At 44.5% G+C, this 24,867-nt stretch overlaps 1 protein-coding gene across 1 annotated transcript in view; it reads right to left on the bottom strand.

The window, feature by feature from the left end:
* GALNT16 (polypeptide N-acetylgalactosaminyltransferase 16) overlaps positions 1 to 24,867 on the bottom strand; it is a 286,276-nt gene that overhangs the window by 141,267 nt on the left and 120,142 nt on the right. The window contains exon 4 of the mRNA XM_077464723.1: positions 7,887 to 7,954. Coding sequence (XP_077320849.1) covers positions 7,887 to 7,954 — 68 coding nt within the window. The remainder of the gene's footprint in view (positions 1 to 7,886; positions 7,955 to 24,867) is intronic.

Raw genomic sequence — 24,867 nt, 5'->3', positions numbered from 1 at the left:
CATTTAACCTCTTCCTTGGCCGCTAGCTGGGTTATATGTGCCCCACTAGCAGCCAAATAGCACCGCTAAAATGATGGTAAAGAGCCGCTAAAACTTGCGTTTTACCATCAACGTCTGCCCGCTCCAGTGTGACAGCAGTCTTCATAAGTGATGCAGAAAATTTCTTACACTTAAAGCGGAGGTCCACCCTAAAATGGACCTTCCGCTCATCGGATTCCTCCCCCCCTCCGGCGCCACAATTGGCACCTTTCAGGGGGGAGGGGGGTGCAGTTACCTGGATAATCCAGGTAACTGCACCCACTTCCGGGCTAGCTCTCTGCGGAAAGGGGCGTACATTACGCCCCTTTCCGCAAGTGCCCGCCCCCTTCCGCAAGTGCCCCGCTGCCTGCTGGGAAACACACAGATCCCAGAGGCAGCGGGGACCGTCCTCATTGCGCAGCGCGGCTCGCGCATGCGCAGTAGGGAACCGGGAAATTAAGCCGAAAGGCTCCATTTCCTGATTCCCATACCCAAGATGGCGGCAGCAGCACTCGAGTGTCGATCTAGAGATCGGCTTCGGGTGCCGACATCGTGGGCGCGCTGGACAGGTAAGTGTCACTATTTTAAAAGTCAGCAGCTGCAGTATTTGTAGCTGCTGGCTTTTAAAAAAAAAAAAAAAAAAACGTGGAGTCCCGGCGGACTCCCACTTTAAACATTTATTAAACAAAACAAACCTCCAATCAGTTTACTTGTATGTATGATCTAGATTAAAAAAAACAAAAAAACTATATTAAATAAAAACGGGTAGTCAAAACTTTTGGACAAAAAAAAAAAAAAAATGGGCTAACTTTACTGTTTTTATTTTATTTTTATTTTTTAAATGGTGTATTTTTTTCCAAAAAAAATGCATTTGAAAGACCTCTGTGCAAATGCCGTGTGACATAAAATATTGCAACAACCGCTATTTTATTCCCTAGGATCTCTGCTAAAAAAATATATATAATTTTTGGGGGGTCTAAGTGATTTTCTGGCAGAAAATACAGGATTTTTACTTGTAAGCAACAAGTGTCAGAAAAGATTTAGTCTTTAAATGGTTAAACTGAGAACTTCTACACACAGAGATGACTTCATTCATTCAGAAGTGTAAACATTGTATCATTTAGTTCTTTTCTTGGCAGTCTGCCCAGAGAGGAGGAAAGTGTTGCTATGACGACTCAGACAACTCACACTGACTTCTACAGAAGTCATTTCAAAGTCCTGCTGTAGAATCGGCTTTTTATCAACACAATCGGCTGATGCCGATTATTTAAAAAACGGCAAATATCGGCCGATATATCAGCCGGCCGATATATCGGTCGACCTCTAGTTATAACCAGGTATGGTTTGTATTGCATAGTTACATTGGGCCAGCTTGGACCAATGTAAGTTTGCTTTTATCCACTTGACCACTGGGCACTTAAACACCCTTAATAACCAGACCAATTTTCAGCTTTCGGTGCTCTCACATTTTGAATGACAATTACTCAGTCATGCAACACTGGACCTATATCAAATTTTTGTCCTTTTTTCACACAAATGGAGCTCTCTTTTGGTGGTATTTAATCACCGCTCGGTTTTTTATTTTTTGTGCTATAAAAGAAAAAATACAGAAAATTCTGTAAAAAATTCTGTAAAATTTAGCAGATTAGTAATTTTTTCTTCATAAATTTTGGCCAAAATTTATACTACTGCATATCTTTGATAAAAATAAGTACAAATTGGTGGATATTATTTGGTCTTTGTGAAAGTTATAGAGTTATAGAGTCCACAAGCTATGGTGCCAATATCTGAAAATTGATCGCACCTGAAGTACTGACGGCCTATTTCAATTGTTGAGACCCTAACATGCCAGAAAAGTACAAATACCCCCCAAATGACCCCTTTTTGTAAAGAAGACATTCCAAGGTATTTAGTAAGAGGCATGATGAGTTTTTTGAAGTTGTCATTTTTTCCCACAATTCTTTGCAAAATCAAGATTTTTTTTACTTTTTTTTTTCACAAAATTGTCATATTATCAGTTTATTTCTCACACACAGCATATGCATACCACAAATTACACCCCAAAACACATTCTGCTATTACTCCCGAGTACGGTGATACCACATGTGTGAGACTTTTACAGTGTGGCCACATACAGAGGCCCAACATGCAGGGAGCACCGTCAGGCGTTCTGGAGCACCCAGGACAATTCTGACATTTCTCTCCTACATGTAAAAATCATCATTTATTTGCTAGAAAATTACATAGAATCCCAAAAACATTATATATGTTTTTTTAGCAAACACCCTGGAGAATACAATGGTGGTCGTTGCAACTTTTTATCTCACACGATATTTGCGCAGCAATGTTTCGAATGCTTTTTTTGGAAAAAAAAAACAGTTTTGTGCTAAAAAAAACACAGTAAAGTTAGCCCAATTTTTGCATAATGTGAAAGATGAAGTTACGCTGAGTAAATAGATACCTAACATGTCACGCTTCAAAATTGCACACGCTCGTGGAATGGCGCCAAATGTCGCTACTTAAAATTCCCCATAGGCGACGATTAAATTTTTTTTTACTGGTTATATGTTTTGAGTTACAGACGAGGTCTAGGGCTAGAATTATTGCTCTCACTCTAACGTTCGCAACGATACCTCACATGTGTGGTTTGAACACCGTTTTCATATGTGGGCGGGACTTACGTATGTGTTCGCTTCTGCATGCGAGCACATGGGGACAGAGGCGCTTTAAAAAAAATAAATAATTATTGTTCATTTTACTTTATTTATTTTAGTTTGACATTTTTTCCCCAAAAATAAATTTTTTGATCACTTTTATTCCTATTACAAAGAATGTAAACATCCCTTGTAATAGGAATATGGCATGGCAGGTCCTCTTTACAGTGAGATATGGGGTCAATAAGACCCCGCACCCCGCATCTCACCTCTAAGCTGGGAAGCCTGAAAAAAAAAAAAGATTCTGGCTTTGATCATATTGGCGAGTTGGTAGAAGCACCGGAGGGTGGCGGGAGGGGGGATGTCTATGGCTGGGTATTGTAGGGTATCACCGACTATGGCTGGGTATGGCTGGGTATCTCCGAGTATGGCTGGGTATCTCCGAGTATGGCTGGGTATCTCAGAGTATGGCGTTGCAGAGTATTGCGTTGCAGAGCATTGCAGGGTATTGGCGGGTGTTGCAGAGCATTGCAGAGTGTTACAGGGTATTGGTGGGTGTTGCAGTGTGTTGCAGGGTATTGGCGGGTGTTGCAGAGCATTGCAGAGTGTTGCAGGGTATTGCAGAGTGTTGCAGGGTATTGCAGAGTGTTTCAGAGTGTTGCAGGGTATTGCAGAGTGTTGCAGGGTATTGGCGGGTGTTGCAGAGCATTGCAGAGTGTTGCAGGGTATTGGCGGGTGTTGCAGAGCATTGCAGAGTGTTGCAGGGTATTGGCGGGTGTTGCAGGGTATTGGCGGGTGTTGCAGGGTATTGGCGAGTGTTGCAGGGTATTGGAGGGTGTTGCAGAGCATTGCAGAGTGTTGCAGGGTATTGGCGGGTGTTGCAGAGCATTGCAGAGTGTTGCAGGGTATTGCAGAGCGTTGCAGGGTATTGCAGAGCGTTGTTGCAGGGTATTGCAGAGTGTTGTTGCAGACTATTGCAGAGTGTTGTTGCAGGGTATTGCAGAGTGTTGTTGCAGGGTATTGCAGAGTGTTGTTGCAGGGTATTGCAGAGTGTTGTTGCAGGGTATTGCAGAGTGTTGCAGGGTATTGCAGAGTGTCGCAGGGTATTGCAGAGTATTGCAGAGTATTGCCGAGTAATGGCAGGGTATGATGGGGTTAATTTTTCGGAGATGCAGATCGCAGATGCAGCCCACAGCGCTGCTGACACCGATCTCTTCCCCCTCCGCTGTACCGATCGGTACAGAGAGGGGGAGGGAGGAACCCATCATTTGACGGAGTGATCACGTGGTAAACGGCCGCGATGAGCGGCTGTTTACCGTGATCCGTGATGCGCCGGGTTCAGTGGACCCGGCGGTCACGGATGCTCTCGAGTGCGCGCCCCAGGGGGCGCGCGAGAGCGAAATTCTGGGAGGACGTCATATGACGGCCTCCCAGAGTTAAACAACCGCCCTGTAGCCATCATTCGGCTATGGGCCGGTTGTTAAGTGGTTATTATACATGTGAGACTGCTGTGGAAGGTAGAAATCAGTGCAGTACTCTCTACTACTACAGTGATCACCACTGTGATCACCACTGTCTTCCAGTTCTTGTGCAGAGTGGCTGCCCTGCTGCATAGTGAACTCAGGGGGTTTCACTGCTTCGCACTGGTGCCATTCAAAGAATACCTTGCATTTTTCTCAATGAATGCAAGGCATTCTCTGATTGGACAATGTGGAGAGGCAGGGTGGTGATGTGATGAGGCCTGGAAAAGAGTGGTCATCACTGTAGTACTGGAGACTACTACAGTGCTTTCCAGCTTCCACAGGGATCCCAGAGGTATGGCATATGCATTCTTTCTAAAGTCCAAGGTGGACAAATGTAACTATGCAATATAATTCATATCTGGATTTCAGCTTTAGGCAATGGAAGGGCTGAGGTAGCACCACTGTTGGGCTTTGCTTAGGGCATCATTTGGCCCAAATTTGGTCCTGGCTTGGGCAGGATCTACAAACTGCACCTCAAGTGCACTGACTCGCCTAACGTGAGATTGTAGACAATACAGAATGTGACTGGTCAAATGTTTTACTTATAATCAGTGTGGAAGACTGTGCACAATATTTGAGCTACTTTCTCCCTGGCATCTGTATGAAACAGAAACGTGAGATTATTACATAGTTACATATTACATAGTTAAATAGTTAGTCAGGTTGAAAAAAGTCCATCTAAATCAACCAAAACAATAAATAAATAATATCCTACAATCCCATGTACCCAATACTATACCCACAGTTGATCCAGAGGAAGGCAAAAAAAAAACAGCAAACCATGATCCAATTTGCTACAGCAGGGCAAAAAAATCTTTCCTGATCCCTGAGAGGCAATCAGATATTTCCGGGATCAACTTTATTTATAAAGGTTAGTACCCAGTTATATTTTGTCCATTTAGGAAAGAATGCATGCTTTTCTTAAAGCAATCTACCGAGTTGGCCAGAATCACCTCTGGAGGGAGTCTATTCCACATTATTTTACTATGAACCACCTCTGCAATCTGTTCAGCCAAGAATCAGGAAGGTCTGCGGATCTCTTTTTACACCGAGAAGTATTTTTTTTCTCTATGTAAGTAATACATCAGTCCTTGTCATTCATAAATACCATAGGGCAGAGAGATGTGTGCAATGTGCATATTGTTTATTTTATTAGAACAGTTCTAAGCAGACAGGCTTCACAAAAAGATTGTGGAATACACTGGCATACATCTACATATCTTGCTAGATATTCATGTGCTAAACACAGAGTGGAGTCCCCTTTTGATGGTTATCGGTGGTCCCCTTCTTGTGTACCATTGCCATGATGCTACGAGTCACTCTACACCAAGAAATCACTGGGCGTCTACAGAATATTATGATTGCAAATTCACTCATCTGTTTTCTGTACCCTGCCCACTTTCTGCCATTCAATACCCTATCCCTTCCAGCTGCACCTTCACTGGTACTGCCATAATCATCAGAGCTACTTTGTGCTACATTACAAGCTCTAATGCATCCAATCACATGTCACAGTTGTTAAAGGGTTAGTCTGCCTAAGTGGCACTATAGTTGTAAATGCAGCTTGTTGGTCGAGTCACTTAATGGCTTTGTATATCTCCTGGGGAATTTGCTTTTTGGACCCACCCTGGAATTATATGTCAAATGCTATAACAGGGACTTTTTCTGCTGATCTCTTGATAAACCCAAGCAGGGAAACTGGGACCCCTTAATAACTACAGCTGCAATTGTGCTGCGTTAGAAATATAAATTTTAGTGGGACTGATCCTTTAAACAGCTACATTTGTTAGAAAAGGGAAGGGTTAAAACCCCTATCAGGTTTTATTGCTGTCTGCATGTTGTCTATCCCTGTCTCAACTGGGCAGATGTTCCACCTACATTTGTCCTGGTAACCATTATCCCTGGAACAGAAGGGGAGGGAAATTCTTCCAATGGTGACACCAGTTTCTGTGTCAACTGCCAAATGGGGAGTTTTCCCTTCAGCTCCTGTCATAGTGACAGTAATACATTCTCATGTGCAGGGTGTCACTGGGACAATAAGTGAGGGAACACAAACTTTAAGGCCGCGTACACACGCGCGGACTGTTCGCCCAACTTTGTCCGTCAAACAGTTTCGGCAAACAGTCCGCTCAAAATTAGCATGGACGGACATGGCCACACACGACGAACGAACAGTTTGCTGAAACCGTGCGCGATGACGTGAACGGCACGTACGACGGGACGAAAAATACGACGTCCTATACACTGCATTATAACTTTCGGCGTGTAAATCCTTTCTGAGCATGCGCGGAACTTAGTTTGACGAACAAGCCTACACACGAGCGGACTGTTCGCTGAAACAAGGTTTCAGCGGACAGTTTTTCGGAAATTCCGTAAAACCTTGTTCGTCAAACTGTCCGCTGAAACTGTCCGCTGAAAGCCCACACACGAGCGGACTGTCCGCCCAAACACTGTTCAGCGGACAAAGTTGGACGAACAGTCCGCCCGTGTGTACGCGGTCTAAAAAGAAAAAACTGCCAGAAGTTGAAGGACTCTACAACTCTTCTACTACAGTTGAATTGGTACCTTTGTCAGAATTGTATAGCTTTCTTTGTCCCCACTATGATAATGTACCCTTTTTTTTGTGCTGGTGACCATGGTTGCTGGAAAAGGATGGGAAATTTTCCAATAGGACAACTAAGAGGCGATTTTCGTTTAAATTTGGCAAAATGTTTTAACGTTTTTTTGTGCCCTCAGAACAAGAGCTAAGGAAAAATACCCTCAATGAGACAAAAACTGACAGGGGTTTTAACCAATGACTGCTTGATAATCAGCATCAGAAAGAAAGGTCCTCCCTAGTTCTGAAAAGTCCTTACCATCCCTCCTGTGGCTTGCACCACCTTGACTTTCTGGGCATCTGTACAAAATTCTAGATTTTGGCTGGCTACCCATGTTAGTGTACTGCATCACTAATTGCTAGTACTTCTAATATCATGGGGGCATGCTGGATCTTTTCAGGTGCTACATGAAAGCACTACACATAAACAATATATTTATTTAATTGTTTGTTTTATTAGAATAATCAGTAATAATAATAATAATAATTCGTATTTTTTTAATGAAAAAAATAATACGTTTCCCTAGGAGGCTTGCATGTGCCTTAATACATCGATATACACCTGTTGCACACCAAGATCTATCAATGTACTAAGGCCTGAGTGTGCTCCTATAAGAATTATTTTTTTTTTTACTTTTAATGAACATTTTTAAATGCATGACTATTCTAATAAACAAAAGATTTTTAACAAAATATATTTTTCATGCATAATACATCCCTATAGCACCTGAAAAGACCCAGCATCTGTACAAAAGCCAAGGTGTCACAGGCAGTATGTCCACTGCTATATCTGATGGCTTTGAAAGATGGCAGCTTGCCAGTAAGAACCTGCACCTAATGCTGAAACAAGAAAGCACAGATCTGGAAGCCTACAGATAATAGGTAATATAATGATCAACGTCTTAACTAATGTGAAATGAAGAGAGTACACGGGATTTAAACTCTCAAAGCTACACGATAAGTGAAAAACCATAAATAGATGCCATCTGTTGTGCAAAATAACACCCTCTAATCACATGGAAGACTTAGCTCATCTCTCTCACGCATCATTATCGGTGATGAGTTCAAGTAGGGAAAGAGCAGAGGAGTACTTACGGTCCGCACTGTAGTCATCCACTAAAATAATCTCTTGAATTAGATTTGGAGGGCTTCGAATTAAAACGCTGTATCAAATAAAGGAGATAACAGTTAGCCCTGTGAATTAAACACTGACACACAAAAAGTATTTGGTTGCATACAAGTTCTATAATGTAATAAGGCCTAAAGTTAATTTAAGCTTCTTTCACAGAAGGTAGACCTCATTTATAACGCTCGATTCCTGAACAGATGGTGATTTTCGAATTTTGCCCTAAAATAGATTTGACAATGAGTTTTTATTTGCAAAATATATCTCTCAACATTAACAGCCACTAAATATTATTATAGAACATTTCATGACATAGCAAACCCATATTGGGAAAGTAACAGTTCGCATTTTATGCCTCATTAATCACGTAAATACAGTCTTAGCTGGTGTGCATGTATATAAGTGTGTATCTGAAAACACAGAGAAAAAGTGGTAGATCCTTCCAGTGTTAGCAGAATTGATATATTGGATGAAAGTGTGAAAAAAAGCTGAAAGAAATGCTTGGTTGCTAAAGAAATCATGGTAATTTGTTAAAATGGCATTTAAAAAGTTAGCATAGATTGTAATAAGAATCCAGAACTGTTGCTGTTATTATACCAATAAAGCACTTTGCTTTTGTCTTACTGAACAAACCAGACAGTACTGAAGGAGATTCTCAGATATTTTGATAAATGAGACCCCCCCAGACATGCAGGGCTTATGAGAACAGGTCTATTTTTCTGTGTTAAAGCAAAATAGACAACGAATAAACCCTAAATGTACTTCATAAAACTACATATATGTATGCACATTCCTTTGCTAAGTTCAGAGCAAACTCATTTATTTATGTGTAGACCTTTATTCTTCAATTCTACATATTTCAAAACAAATCAAGTAACAGCTGACAGAAAGGACCATGTGCCTTATGGGATTAGAAGAAAACATATCAATCCACGCTAAGCATGGCCCTTCTTAGCAAAGTCCACTACTAATGCCACGTACACACAACCGGTTTTCCCATCGGAATAAACTCCGAAGGTTTTTCCGATGGAGTTCTGCTGAAACTGTCTTGCATACACATGATCATACCAAAGTCCGATCGTTAAGAATGCGGTGATGTACAATATGTACAACAGGACTAGAAAAAGGAAGTTCAATAGCCAGTAGCCAATAGCCTCTGTCTCGTACTTGCTTCAGAGCATGCATCGTTTTTGGTCTGTTGGAACAGCATACAGACGAGCGTTTTGTTCCAATCGGAATTGGTTCAGTCGGAATTATTTAACCACTACAATACAGGGCACTTTCACCCCCTTCCTTCCCAGCCCAATTTTCAGCTTTCAGCGCTCTCGCTCTTTCAGTGACAATTGCGCGGTCATGCTACACTGTACCCAAATGAAATTGTTATCATTTTTTTCGCACAAATAGAGCTTTATTTTGGTGTTATTTATTCACGACTCCGTTTTTTTTTTTTTGCGATATAAGCGCAAAAATAGCGGAAATTTGGAAAAAAAACAATATTTTCTTTTTTCTATTTGAAAAGAAATCCAATAAAATCAAATTTTGTCATAAATTTAAGCCAAAATGTATTCTGCTACATGTTTTTGGTAAAAAAAATTCCGTTAAGTGTATAATAATTGGTTTGTGTGATCACGGACATATGTACGCAAATGATCATGTACATATGTGTGCAGGTGATCACGTACATATGTGTGCAGATAATCATTGGGACATGTGATTTTAGTGGGACATATGTGGGGGACATGTTTTTATTATTAGGGACATGTGTTTTTATTATTTGGGGACATGTATGTTTTGGGGACATGTGTGTTTTGGGGACATATGTGGGGACTGTGTTTGTACTGTGTGGTGTGTTGTGTGTACACTACACTGATGATCAGTGAGTAAAAAGCTGTAAAAAGCAGCCCATACTCACTGATCATCAGCCGGCTGCAGCGTTCTGCTCTCCTCTCCTCAGCGGTGACTTCCGTGTGAGGAGAGGAGAGCCGATTGCCTAGCAACCGGCTGTTTGTTTACATCACATGACGGCCGTGATTGGACACGGCCGTCATGTGATCAGGAGGGCCAATCACAGAGCCCTCCTGCCGATCTGAGATGTGCCGTGTCCGGGTGACACGAGCACATCGGGATCGCGCCGCTGCGCGGGCGCGCGCGCGCGCGATCCCGCTACTCCTGAATGACGTTCCCGAACGGCTCCCACCCGGCCGTATATATGCATTGGCCGGGTGGGAAGTGGTTAAAACATTTTCTATTTCTAGGTCCGTCAGAATTTTCGTTAAAAAAAAGGCAGATGAGGCATACACACGATCGGAATATTCAATGAAAAGCTTCTGTCTGACTTTTTCTGTCGGACATTCCGCTCGTGCGTACGTGACATTATTGGCTCCTTCAGTCTCAAATAAATTTGCAACTTTTTCAGACAGTATACAAAACTTTGAAAAAAAAAAACAGAAGAAGAAAGAAGAGAGAAGAAAGTTCACAGATCTGGCACAATAAAACACATTTTATTAAAGTTAAATATTAAACTCACTTTCTATCATTCTAAGGTAGGGGCGCTTTGTACACAACCATGAAAAAGAAAATGAATTCCCTTCACATGGTTGTGTATAGAGCACCCCTATCTTTGGTAAAATATGAATGCAATAGCTATGTTTGGTTCAGTGAGGTGTGTTTTATTGCGCCTAATCTGTGTGATTTATTCTCTCCGTTTTTTTTTTTTTTAAGGTTTTAGTGCATTACGCTGTTTATAGGGCTTAAAGGTGATTCACACTGTGTATACTGTAATATCAGAAAAAGAAAAATGGCTGCGCTAAGTGTCTGAAATAAGATAATCTGAAATAAATAACCAAATAGTGATAGCTGCAATCACTATATACCCACACACATATAGTTACAAAATATAAATACAAACCTGTTGCACTATCTATATACTCCTTTACCCCTGGATGACATCTTATTGGACAAAACGCATTGGGTAAAGTTACAGTGCTGACATAATCATGCCCACCGGGGTGCTGATCATGCAGATCTGTTTTACATGCTATTTTCTACCTGTCTTATGTAAGTAGTTTTCCATTTTTAATAAATGGTAGAATTTTATACTACTACACTATGAGTACCTCCTTTGCCTCTATCCCCTTTTCAGCTTCATCTGTGGACTACTCTGGTTTATTTGAATACTCCCTGAGTCCTGGATTGTGCCATCCATCCATCCCAGTAGGAATTTCTCCCAAAAAAGTGCAGCCAGACCTCCATCTTTGAGGTCTTACCTGTTGATAAGCAGCTTGTGAGTAGCGTGTGCACCTGGGTGTGGAGTGGTGTATAGTCACACAGATTTACTGGATTTGGGCAACACATACATTTATTGATGGACTGTCTGCACTGAGCATTCATTGATGGACTGTTTTTGCACTGTGCACTTTTGTCTCTTTAATGGACTTTTCTTGGGTGCTCATGAATTCGTACACAGTATTTGCACATGTTGATGCTAAGCATAGTTATCGAAGCCATTTTGATAGATTTTTTTTTTTTGGTGCACTAGCACTTTATCTTGATGTGCAACACATTTGTATTTATATACTATAATATGTATACATTCAAATTATAAATATGGCCTTTGTGTGAATTGGTCCTTGGAAAGTGACTAAATATGACTGCAAACACTACAGGACATGCAGATGTGCAGATATCTGTGCCGGACGCTACTATTCCTGAGCACAAAAAAAATGTACCTCTGCCACTTTATTGACTTCTGAGAGTACAGGAGGTTTAAAGTATCAGAGGTATATTAAAAGGAGAAGTGCAGAATTACCAAAAAACACACTTACATACCTGCCTATGTGGATGCAGATTTGGTCTTATGCTACAGCTCTCCCCTGCCAGCTCTAAGATTGAGAATCTAGTGATCACATGACTCCCGATTGCTCAGTTCCTCATTGAGAAACTCTCTGCTTTGCCCCTCCAGCTCTCACTGGAATGTCGGGCTGTGGAGGGTGCAGAACCAGCTGGCTGAGACTCTTAGTGGCGCTGAGAGGCTGAGCCAGATTTCAGTTATGCATGTGGATGGATCCCGACATTGTTGTTGGGATCCTTGCAGAGTCTGGATTGACTCTGTGACATCGGCTGGTATCAGGTTAAACCTGAATTTTGATCACGGGAGTGCAGAAATATGTGCACTCCTGTGACCCAGAAGAGAAGTATGATGTAAGAGAAGAAGATGACAGCGCAGGACCAGGTGAGCAGCAGTAAAATGGTTGTACTGCAGTGCAATGCTGGATTTGCTGGGTGCATGAAAATGATAATTAAGGGCAATCCACCCAAAAAGGTAATGGGGACTTGGGGAAGAAAAATTATAAAAGGGTGAAGTTCCTTTTTAATTATGCGTCTGTTTAGAAGAACATCTTCAGTAATAAATCTGTAGCTGGCCTTGCAAATCTGTCACAGTTGGCACGAGTCCCAAATACATTGTAAATCTGTTGCAGAGACTTTGCTAATGAAAGGTAGCCTGCTTTGCATCTAACTGCGATGCTAATTTACTTGATCAATGTTGTTTAATGTACTGCAGTTACTCACACCCATAGTAGGTGTTTGTATCCTAGCACTCACCTTAATTAAGGGGCTGAGCTTTCAAATGCATCAGTGATTTGAAGAGTGAAGCTCTGGGATGCACTACTCATAGACTTTGGAGGATTCTGAGACTTTTCATTGGGATTGCTAGAGACAACACAACAGTTGCCAATAGCTAGCAGTGGACAGGGTGCTTCAGACAGATGACAGGTGTTTTAGCGCAAAAAAAGTAAAAATATTCCTCAGCATTTAGAAAGTGCCACTAATGTCACGTACACATGACTGGACTTTCCGCCAGACTAGGTCCGACGGAATCAGTCCGTCGGACAATCCGATTGTTTGTGTGTTAATCCGATCATTTTTCATTAAAAAAATTAGAACGACCTAGCAATAGAACATGTTTCATATCTGTCCGACAAGCTCAATTCCCATAGGGAAAACCGTTTGTCTGTATGCTGGTCCGATGGACCAAATACGACGCAAGGGAAACTATTGAAACTATTGCTACTGGCTATTGAACTTCCTTTTTTAGTCCCGTCTTACATCATCACATTCATCGATCATCAAAACAAACAGACTTTCGAACAGACCTAGTCGGACTGTTCGTTCGGAAAGTCCGTCAGAACTCTGCCGAAAGTCCATCGGGAAGACCGTCGGACTGAGTCTGCTGGAAATTCCGATCGTGTGTACGTGGCATAAGGGGTTGATTTACTAAAAACTGGAGAGTGCAAAGAAACCAATCAGCTTCCAGTTTTATTTTTTGGCAAAGCTTAATTGAACAAGCGGAAGAGAGAAGCCGATTGGCTACCATGCACAACTGCAGCAGATTTCCAGTTTTAGTAAACCAACCTCTAAATGACACCCTAAGGCTTCATGTATACTTGGCCATCATTTACTGTGGCCACTTTTCCCATGGCTGGGGATCAAAGCTTTCCTATCCTGAATGTGATTCTTCCACATTCAGGAGAGGAAGGTTGAGGGAGGTTAAACCTCCCCTAACCGCAGCAGCTCCTAAACACTGTAAAAAAGCCTAGGTGCACATTGACACATAGGCTTTTATGGAGTTGAGTTTAAAAAAATTCAAAAAGCTCCTAAACTCAAGTCTAGGAGCTGCTAGTGTACATGAGGCCTTATTCTCCAAAAATAATCCATACAATCAATTCTTAATGGCCCTGAAATCTACTTTTCATGAAACTTTTTGTTTCTTATGCCGTGTACACACGGCCAGACTTTTCTACAGCAAAGGTCCGACGGAACAAATCCGTCTGACAATTCGACATCAGACCTTTGCTGTCGAAAAATCAGATGAACTTTAGATTTAGAACATGTTTGAAATCTTTCCGATGGACTTGAGTCTGGTTGAAAAATCAGTTCGTCTGTATGCTAGTCCGATGGACGAAAACTGATGCTAGGGCAGCTATTGGCTACTGGCTATGAACTTCCTTATTCTAGTCCAGTTGTACGTCACTATGGTCGAATCTGTCAGACTTTGGTGTGATTGTGTGTAGACAAGTCTGATTCAATGGAAGTCCGTCACAAAAGCCCGTCGAAATTCTGTTGAAAAGTCTTGTCGTGTGTACACGGCATTAGGCTTCATGTAGCCTACTTTGACCGTCAGGTGCAGGAAAAAGAAGGTTGTGGAGCAATTTTGCAGTGATTTGTGGCCAGCAGTCAAAATATTTGTATCCTGAATGCGATTCTTCCGTGTTCAGGAGAGGGAGGTTGAACCTCCCCTAACCGCAGCAGCTCCTAAACAATCCTAAAAGCCTTATGTGTACAAGGACTATTTACTAAAGGCAAATTCACTTTGCACTGCAAGTGCACTTGGAAGTAAAGTCGCTGTAGATCCGTGGGGGACATGCAGAGAAAATAAAAAACAGCATTTTAGCTTGCACATGATTGGATGATAAAATCAGCAGAGCTTCCACTCATTTCCGATCTATCCCTTAGATTTAGAGCGACTGCACTTCTAAGTGCATTTCAGTGCAAAGTGGATTTGCCTTTCGTAAATAACCCCCATAGGCTTTTATGGAGTTGAGTTTAGGAGCTTTGCCAAAAAAATGCCAAAATCTCCTAAATTCAAGTTTGAGCGCTGTAGTGTACATGAAGCCTAATGTGTTTTTCTGTCTCCTAGTAATGTCCTTATTTTCCTCCTCACTTCTATTTGTAGGGGGCTGACAGCAAGTACTGAATGTACTTTGGTGGACTCTTTCTGTAGATTGTAGTTGCTTCCTGTCTGCTATTGCACAGTTATGGAATACTATAGGATCTATTAGCTGAATTATGAGATTTTGCAGTTTTAAAATTAAACCTGAGTCTGCAAAAGACTTGAGACGGGGATGGACGTTCACCTTCCAGCGAGACAACGACCCTAAACATACAGCCAGAGCAACAAGGGAATGGTTTAGATCAAAGCATATTCATGTGTTAGAATGGTCCACTCAAAGTCCAGACCTAAAAACAATTGAGAATCTGTGGCAAGGCCTGAAAATTGCTGTTCACAGGTGCTCTTTATCCAATCTGACAGAGCTTGAGTTATTTTTCAATTAAGAATGGGCAAAAATTTCACTCTCTAGATGTGCAAAGCTGGTAGAGACATACCCAAAAAGATTGGCAGCTGTAATTGCAATGACAAGTGGTTCTACAAAGTAAAGTGAAAGGTTGTTCTACTAAGTATTGACTCAGGGGGGGGGGGGGGGGGGGCGGGGGGCAGAATACAAATGTACACCACACTATTCAGTTATTTATTTGTAAAAAAAGTAGAAAACCAAATGTGTCACTTTGTATTGGTCTATCACATAAAATCCCAATAAAATTCATTAACATTTTTGGGTGTAACATGACAAAATTTGGAAAATTTCAAGGGGTATGAATACTTTTTCAAGGCGCTGTATCAATGACATAAAGGAAAGATGCTATGAGATCACAAAAATGAAAACGTATGTTGAGGGAGACCTGGATATAGCAACCATTTAAACAACTACTTTTGTTCAGGCTTCTTGCAAGTAAATTACACTAACAAAAACAATATGGAGGATCATATTTGTCCAAACGGTGACTGTTCATTTTCAGAGTTTCTAGAGGCAGAGGGTCTTGATGGTATTCATGACAAAGAGAACTCTAACATAGTTGTTGGACCATTAACTCATCTTTTAAATGAATCTCTTCTAATAGAAGAAGTTTTCTATGGCTGGTGGGAAGCTAATATTGTACCTATCCACAGGAAGGGTAGCAAGGTAGAATCTGGTACCTCCAGGCCAGTGAGATTAATGTATGTAGTATTAAAATTGAGAGAATTTACTCCTAAAAAGGATTGATGATGATTTAAAAACATGCTCTGCTGGACCCAGAACAGCATGGCTTTACAAGGGACAGATCATGTCAGCTAAGTGGTATAACTAAAGTTTTAGTGGGTGATAGGGATGAGCTTCGTGTTCGAGTCGAACGCATGTTCGACTCGGACATCGGTCGTTCGTGCGTTCGCCGAATTCCGAACGTTTGGGCCGTTCGCGGCAAAATTCGTGTGGCCCACAATGCACTGCGATGGCGCAATGCATTGCTGTCTCACGATTGGCCAAGCATGCACTGTGACCCCGCATGCTTGGCCAATCGCAGCGCCAGTAGCGAGGAGAGCAATGGTTGGCCACAGGCATCCTGCCTGTGGCCAATCATAGCTCAGACTGTGTAGTGCACGCCCCACACTATATAAAGCTGCCTTTCAGGCGGCCTCGTGTAGTGTTTGTTAGCATCTGAAGCAGTGGGTGTTCTGTGTACCTTCAACACAGTTACACACCAATCGTTTTTGGCTGATTTACTATTTTGCTCTTGTGTAGTGGTTACTGTCTGTGCCCTGACCGCAGTATACACCACTATATTCACCTCACCTATATAGCTAGTGATCTAGCTTTAATAATAGAGCTTGCAGTCAGTAGTGTTAGTGCGTGCTGTCTGCGTGCTCTGTACCCAGTACATACCACTATATACACCTACATAGCTGTTCTCTATTTGAGCCCGATTGTCATTTGCTGGAGTTATTGGAAGTTGTGTGTGCCTCCAGCACAGCACAGTATACATCTGTATATACCCCTTTAACTCTGCTGTTTTCTGGTTATTGTCTGCGTGCCCTGACCGCAGTATACACCGTGATATTCACCTCACCTATATACAGTGGTGTGAAAAAGTGTTTGCCCCCTTCCTCATTTCCTGTTCCTTTGCATGTTTGTCACACTTAAGTGTTTCGGAACATCAAACCAATTTAAACAATAGTCAAGGACAACACAAGTAAACACAAAATGCAATTTGTAAATGAAGGTGTTTATTATTAAAAGTGAAAAAAAATCCAAACCATCATGGCCCTGTGTGAAAAAGTGATTGCCCCCCTTGTTAAAACATACTATAACTGTGGTTGTCCACACCTGAGTTCAATTTCTCTAGCCACACCCAGGCCTGATTATTGCCACACCTGTTCACAATCAAGGCATCACTTAAATAGGAGCTGCTTGACACAGTATGGTCCACCAGAAGATCCTTAAAAGCTACACATCATGCCGAGACCCAAAGAAATTCAGGAACAATTGAGAAAGAAAGTAATTGAGATCTATCAGTCTGGAAAGAATTATAAAGCCATTTCCAAAGCTTTGGGAATCCAGCGAACCACAGTGAGAGCCATTATCCACAAATGGCGAAGACATGGAACAGTGGTGAACCTTCCCAGGAGTGGCCGGCCGCCCAAAATTACCCCAAGAGTGCAGCGACGACTCATCCAAGAGGTCACAAAAGACCCCACAACAACGTCCAAGGAACTGCAGGCCTCACTTGCCTCAGTTAAGGTCAGCGTTCATGCCTCCACCATCAGGAAAAGACTGGGCAAAAATGGCCTGCATGGCAGAGTTCCAAGGAGAAAACCACTGCTGAGCAAAAAGAACATCAAAGCTCGTCTCAATTTCTCCACAACACATCTTGATGATCCCCAAGACTTTTGGGACAACATTCTGTGGACCGATGAGACAAAAGTGGAACTCTTTGGAAGGTGTGTGTCCAAGTATATCTAGCGTAGAAGGAACACTGCATTTCATAAAAAGAACATTATACCAACAGTAAAATATGGTGGTGGTAGTGTGATGGTCTGGGGCTGTTTTGCTGCTTCAGGACCTGGAAGACTTGCCGTGATAAAAGGAACTATGAATTCTGCTGTCTACCAAGAGATCCTGAAGGAGAATGTCCGACCATCTGTTCATGTACTCAAGCTGAAACGAACTTGGGTTCTGCAGCAGGACAATGATCCTAAACACACCAGCAAGTCCACCACCGAATGGCTGAAGAAAAACAAAATGAAGACTTTGGAGTGGCCTAGCCAAAGTCCTGACCTGAATCCTATTGAGATGTTGTGGTATGACCTTAAAAAGGCAGTTTATGCTCGAAAACCCTCTAATGTAACTGAATTAGGACAATTCTGCAAAGATGAGTGGGCCAAAATTCCTCCAGGACGCTGTAAAAGCCTCATTGCACGTTATCGCAAACGCTTGGTTGCAGTTGTTGCTGCTAAGGGTGGCCCAACCAGTTATTAGGTTTAGGGGGCAATCACTTTTTCACACAGGGCCATGATGGTTTGGATTTTTTTTCACCTTTAATAATAAACACCTTCATTTACAAATTGCATTTTGTGTTTACTTGTGTTGTCCTTGACTATTGTTTAAATTGGTTTGATGTTCCGAAACACTTAAGTGTGACAAACATGCAAAGGAACAGGAAATGAGGAAGGGGGCAAACACTTTTTCACACCACTGTAGCTAGTGGTCCATCTTTAACAATAGAGCTTGCAGTCAGTAGTGTCACTCAGGAGATAGTGTGTGCTGTGTGCCTGCTCTGTACCCAGTACATACCGCTATTATCCACCTACATAGCTGTTCTCTATTTGGGCCCGATTGGCATCTGCTGGAGTTATTGGAAGTTGTGTGTGCTTCCAGCACAGCACAGTATACATCTGTATATACCCCTTTAACTCTGCTGTTTTCTGGTTATTGTCTGCGTGCCCTGACCGCAGTATACACCGTGATATTCACCTCACCTATATAGCTAGTGGTCCATCTTTAACAATAGAGCTTGCAGTCAGTAGTGTCACTCAGGAGATAGTGCGTGCTGTGTGCCTGCTCTGTATCCAGTACATACCGCTATTATCCACCTACATAGCTGTTCTCTATTTGGGCCCGATTGGCATCTGCTGGAGTTATTGGAAGTTGTGTGTGCTTCCAGCACAGCACAGTATACATCTGTATATACCCCTTTAACTCTGCTGTTCTATAAAAAAGGCATCTGCAGGAGTTAGTGGGTGTTGTGTGCCTCCAGCACAATATAAACTACCCAACTACTGTTTTACCCAACTCCCTTCAGGCCATTACCATGTCTGGAAGGCCAGCAAGGAGAGGCAGACAGGCGCGAGCCGATAAAAGAGGGCAAGCAGGCTCTGTGTCTAGAGACAACAGTGCTGGTCGTGGACGCGGTGCATTGTCATCAGCACGTGGCCATGGGACATGCTTGTCCTTCTTTTCTGCAGCTGGACATGTTGAACCGCAACATGCCAACGACTTGGTAGAGTGGATGACCAAGCCCTCTTCATCCTCCTCATCCTCTCTCACCCAGTCTCAGGGTAGTAGAAAAGCAGCTGCCAACACATCGTCGTCCCTCCTCTCAATGTCATCATCAGTGACTCCTTCCCTAGACCCACCACGTCCTCCTGAGGAGTCTCCTGAACTCTTTGAGCACAGTGTTGGGTACATGCTCCAGGAGAATGCCCAGTGTTTGGTGGGCTCTGATGATGACACTCAGCTAGAGGAAGGCAGTAGCGTGAGCACAGAGAGAGGGGATGCTCAAGAAGGACAGCAATCTGGCAGTCATGTTCCACAAGCTGCAGCATACTGCCAGGTTTGCTACAGCGATGAAGAGGGAGGGGATGATGAGGGCACTGACTCCACGTGGGTGCCTGGAAGGAGGGAGGAGGAGGAGGAGGAGGCACATGTCCAACGAGGCAGGATGCCCTCCGGGGGCCAGCTTAGGGGCAGCACACCGACTGAATCACACCGCAGAGCTCCGCCTGCGCAGAGCGCTTCCTCTGCGCAGAGCGCTTCCTCTGCGCGTTATTCTAAAAGTTCTTTGGTGTGGGCCTTTTTTGAGACGAGTGCATCAGATCGCACCGCTGCTATTTGCAACATATGTCTCAAGCGTATCTCACGTGGCCAAAACATCAGCCGCTTGGGCACCACATGCTTGACCAGACATATGTTGACCTGCCATGCAGCTCGTTGGCAAGCATACCTCAAAGACCCACACCAAAGAACAAAGCGGACCTCTCCTTGCTCCTCATCAGCTGGCATCTCCAACCCCACTAGACCTTCAGTCCTCTCTGAAACCTGCTCTGAGAGGAATGAAGGTGTAGAATTAGGTGTGTCACAGCCAAGTGCTTCCGGGAACTCGGCTAGTGGTACATCCACGTCCGATTATAGCAGACAAATGTCCCTGCCCCAGCTGCTGGACCGGCGGAAGAAATTTACTCCCAGCCATCCACATGCCCAGCGGTTGAATGCTAGCTTGGCTAAATTGCTAGCACTTCAACTGCTGCCTTTTCAGTTGGTAGACTCGGCCCCCTTCCGTGAGTTTGTACAATGTGCGGTTCCTCAGTGGCAGGTCCCCAAACGCCACTTTTTCTCACGGAAGGCAATTCCGGCTCTCTACCGGCATGTGGAAGGCAATGTCCTTGCCTCGCTGGACAGGGCGGTCAGCGGTAAGGTGCATATTACCGCTGACTCATGGTCCAGCAGGCATGGACAGGGACGTTACCTGTCTTTCACGGCCCATTGGGTCACTCTTCTGGCTGCTGGGAAGGATGCAGGACAAGGTGCAGTAGTATTGGAGGTTGTTCCGCCACCACGCCTCCAAAATGCTACTATTGGTTGTGACACACCTCTCTTCTCCACCCCCTCCTCTTCTTCTTCCTCCATGGCCTCTTCCAGTGCTCTGTCCTCAGAACCAGCGGTGCTCCGTAGGCGTTGCAGGGGCTACGCAAGTACGCAGGCAAAACGATGCCATGCCGTGCTTGCGCTGGTTTGTTTGGGGGACAGGAGCCACACTGGGGCGGATGTTTTGTCAGCTCTGCAGGGGCAGGCCGAGAGGTGGTTGACGCCACGCCAGCTTAAGCCAGGAATGGTGGTTTGCGACAATGGCACCAACCTCCTCTCCGCCCTCCGACAGGGACAACTGACCCATGTGCCCTGTGTAGCTCACATCCTTAACCTGGTGGTGCAGCGGTTCTTGGGCAGGTACCCCGGCTTACAGGATGTCCTGAAACAGACCAGGAGAGTCTGTGTGCATTTCCGCCGATCATTTAATGCCTGTGCTCGGCTGGCTGAGCTCCAAAAGGAGTTGAACCTGCCCAAGAACCGCCTTATATGTGACATGCCCACCAGATGGAACTCAACATTGGCCATGCTGCAGCGGCTGCACACGCAGCAGAGGGCCATCAATGAGTACCTGTGCGACTACGGCACCAGGACAGGGTCAGGAGAGCTTGGTTTTTTCTCACCACGCCAGTGGGGCATGATCAGGGATGCATGCACTGTCCTGTCACCGTTTGAGGAGGCCACAAGGATGGTGAGCAGTGACAGTGCATGCATCAGTGACACTATACCTCTTGTCCACCTCTTGGAGCATACGCTGCGTGGAATAATGGACAGGGCACTTGAGGCAGAACAGAGGCAGGAAGAGGAGGACTTCCTTGCCTCTCAAGGCCCCCTTTATCCAGACAGTGTTCCTGCTGTGCCACCCATCACACAGGAAGAGGGTGAGGAGGAGGAAGAGGAGGAGGAGGATGATTGTGTCAGCATGGAGGTGGAGGCTGGCACTCAGCATCAGCAGCAGCAGTCTTATTGGGATGATTTACAGTCCCAAGAAACACGTGGACTTGTACGTGGCTGGGAGGAGGTAGCTGCGGATCATGTTGTCCTTAGTGACCCAGAGGACTCCGGACCGAATGCCTCAGCTAACCTACGCTGCATGGCCTCCCTGATCCTGCAAAGCCTGCGGAAGGATCCTCGTATTCTTCGGATCAAGGAGAGGGACCATTACTGGCTGGCCACTCTCCTTGATCCACGGTACAAGGGTAAGGTTGCCGACCTTATCTTGCCATCGCAGAGGGAGCAGAGGATGAGACATCTCCGGGAGGCCTTGCAGAAAGCTCTGTGCAACGCGTTCCCAGAGACTGGGAGGTCACAAACTCCTGGTCCTGGACAACGTGTTGCTGAGGCATCAGCCAGAAGGAGCGGTGGAGAAGGTGGCCGTCTGACTGATGCTTTCAGACAATTTTTTAGTCCGCAGCCCCAAGGTATGATTGGTTCCAGCACCCATCGCCAGCGTCTAATTTACATGGTGCAGGAATACCTAGGGGCAAGGTCAGACTTGGACACCTTTCCCACTGAAAATCCTCTGGCTTACTGGGTCTTGAGGATGGATCACTGGCCAGAGCTTGCACAGTATGCAATTGAGCTACTGGCCTGTCCTGCATCCAGCGTTCTTTCGGAACGCACCTTCAGTGCTGCTGGTGGCTTCGTTACCGATCACAGGGTGCGCCTGTCCACCGAATCAGTTGATCGACTGACCTTCATCAAGATGAATCAGTCTTGGATCACCCACAACTACCAAGCACCTGAAGCTGATGTAACCGAATAATTTTTTTTGAAATACCACATCCCTTCAAGACTGCCTATGCTGATGCTGAGTGACTGTCCTGTTATGTTGATTGTCTATCCTCTTCCTCCTCCGCTGATATGTTGGAAGAACATTTTTGGTTCTGGGTGATGCCAGCAGCCCAATTTTTCTGCCCCTGTTTAACAGGGGCGTTTAAGTACAATTTTTGATGCAATGCTTTGCAGCAGGGCTAATTCCTGCAAAAAAACTAGAGTGTATGGCAGAGGTTGCAGTGTGATGGCACCAGTGCCTAAGGCCCAATTTTTCTGCCCCTGTTTAACAGGGGCGTTTAAGTACAATTTTTGATGCAATGCTTTGCAGCAGGGCTAATTCCTGCAAAAAAACTAGAGTATATGGCAGAGGTTGCAGTGTGATGGCACCAGTGCCTAAGGCCCAATTTTTCTGCCCCTGTTTAACAGGGGCGTTTAAGTACAATTTTTGATGCAATGCTTTGCAGCAGGGCTAATTCCTGCAATAAAACTAGAGTGTATGGCAGAGGTTGCAGTGTGATGGCACCAGTGCCTAAGGCCCAATTTTTCTGCCCCTGTTTAACAGGGGCGTTTAAGTAAAATTTTTGATGCAATGCTTTGCAGCAGGGCTAATTCCTGCAAAAAAACTAGAGTATATGGCAGAGGTTGCAGTGTGATGGCACCAGTGCCTAAGGCCCAATTTTTCTGCCCCTGTTTAACAGTGGCGTTTAAGTACAGTTTTTGATGCAATGCTTTGCAGCAGGGCTAATTCCTGCAATAAAACTAGAGTGTATGGCAGAGGTTGCAGTGTGATGGCACCAGTGCCTAAGGCCCAATTTTTCTGCCCCTGTTTAACAGGGGCGTTTAACCACTTCAGATCCGCGCTATTGCCAAATGACGGCATTAGCGCGGACCTACATTTCCGGGACTACGTCTATTGACGTAGTCCTGGTTACGAGCGGCCTGCGCGCCCTCTGAGGGGCGCGCGCGGCGCGCTCTGTGATCGGCGAGTCCGTGAGACTCGCCTGATCACCGATCCGTGTAAGGGGTCGATCCCGACCCCTTATCACGTGATCAGCTGTCAGCCAATGACAGCTGATCATGTGATAGAACGGAGCCGGTAATCGGCTATTATTCCTCCTCGCGCTGACAGCGCGAGGAGAGAAAAAAAAAGCCGATCACCGGCGGCCGTGATCGGGACATCAGTCCCGATCACGGCCATCAATACAAGGGACCACCTGCCACCTGCCTGTGCCCACCTGCCTCCCGCAGTGCCATCCTGAAGTAAAATAAAAGAAAAAGTAAGTGCCCCCCGTCAGTGCCCCCTGTCAGTGCCCATAGTGCCCACAGTGCCACCCACAGTGCCACCCACAGTGCCACCCAAAGTGCCACCCAAAGTGCCACTCAAAGTGCCACCCAATCTTCCTCAAAGGTGCTGCACCCCAGTGCCGCCCATCAGTGCCCAGCAGTGCCGCCCATCAGTGCCCAGCAGTGCCGCCCATCAGTGCCCAGCAGTGCCACCTATCAGAGCCACCTATCAGTGCCACCTATCAGTGCCCATCAGTCCCATCTATCTGTGGTACCTATCAGTGCCCATCCGTGCCACCCATCCGTGCCACTTATCCGTGCCACCCATCCGTGCCATCTTATCTGTGCCCATCTTTGCCCATCAGTGCCGCCTTATCTGTGCCCATCGGTGCCGCCTTATCTGTGCCTATTAGTGCCGCCTTAACTATGCCTATCAGTGCCCACCAGTGCAGCCTATCAGTGCCCACCAATGCAGCCCATCAGTGCCCACCAATGCAGCCCATCAGTGCCCACCAATGCAGCCTATCAGTGCCGCCTAATCAGCGCACTTCAATGAAGGAGAAAAATGACCCGTTTGCAAAATTTTATAACAAACTATTAAAACATGATTTTTTTTTTTTTTTTTTTTGCATCTTTTTTTGTTTGTTTAGCAAAAAATAAAACTCCGAGCTGTAAATAAATACCACCAAAAGAAAGCTCTATTTGTGGGAAAAAAATGATAAAAATTTCATTTGGGTACAGTGTTGTATGCCCGCGCAATTGTCACTCAAAGTGCATCAGCGCTGAAAGCTGAAAATTGGTCTGGGACTGAGGGGGGTTTAAGTGCCCAGTAAGCAAGTGGTTAAGTAAAATTTTTGATGCAATGCTTTGCAGCAGGGCTAATTCCTGCAATAAAACTATAGTGTATGGCAGAGGTTGCAGTGTGATGGCACCAGTGCCTAAGGCCCAATTTTTCTGCCCCTGTTTAACAGGGACATGTAATTACAATTCTTGATATAATATTTCACAGGAGGGCCCCTTCCTGTGCCCACCCAGAGTAACTGTGAGGACTTATAGTGTTGTGGCACCAGCACCACAACCACCAAAGGTCAATTTTTCTACCACTGTTCAACAATGGCATGTAATTACAATTCTTGATATAATCGTTCACAGCAGGGCGCTCCAGCGCCCACCAAGAGCCAAGAGTCACTTTGAGGGCTTACAATGTTGTTGCAAAACCAACACCTTGTTCCGCCATTTCTGCAGAGCATATAGGGCAGGCCCCTACTTTCAAACATCCAACTTACAAACATCTCCTACTTGCAAACGGAAGGAGACAACAGCAAGTGAGATGAAAAAAGATGTACGACAAAACAAATTATACAGGGGTGATAAC

The sequence above is a fragment of the Lithobates pipiens genome, unplaced genomic scaffold (assembly GCF_037356315.1).
Source record: "Lithobates pipiens isolate NorthernLeopardFrog02 unplaced genomic scaffold, aLitPip1_a1.2 Scaffold_30, whole genome shotgun sequence".
NCBI lineage: Eukaryota > Metazoa > Chordata > Amphibia > Anura > Ranidae > Lithobates > Lithobates pipiens.
This window is presented reverse-complemented; position numbering and strand designations above follow the sequence as displayed.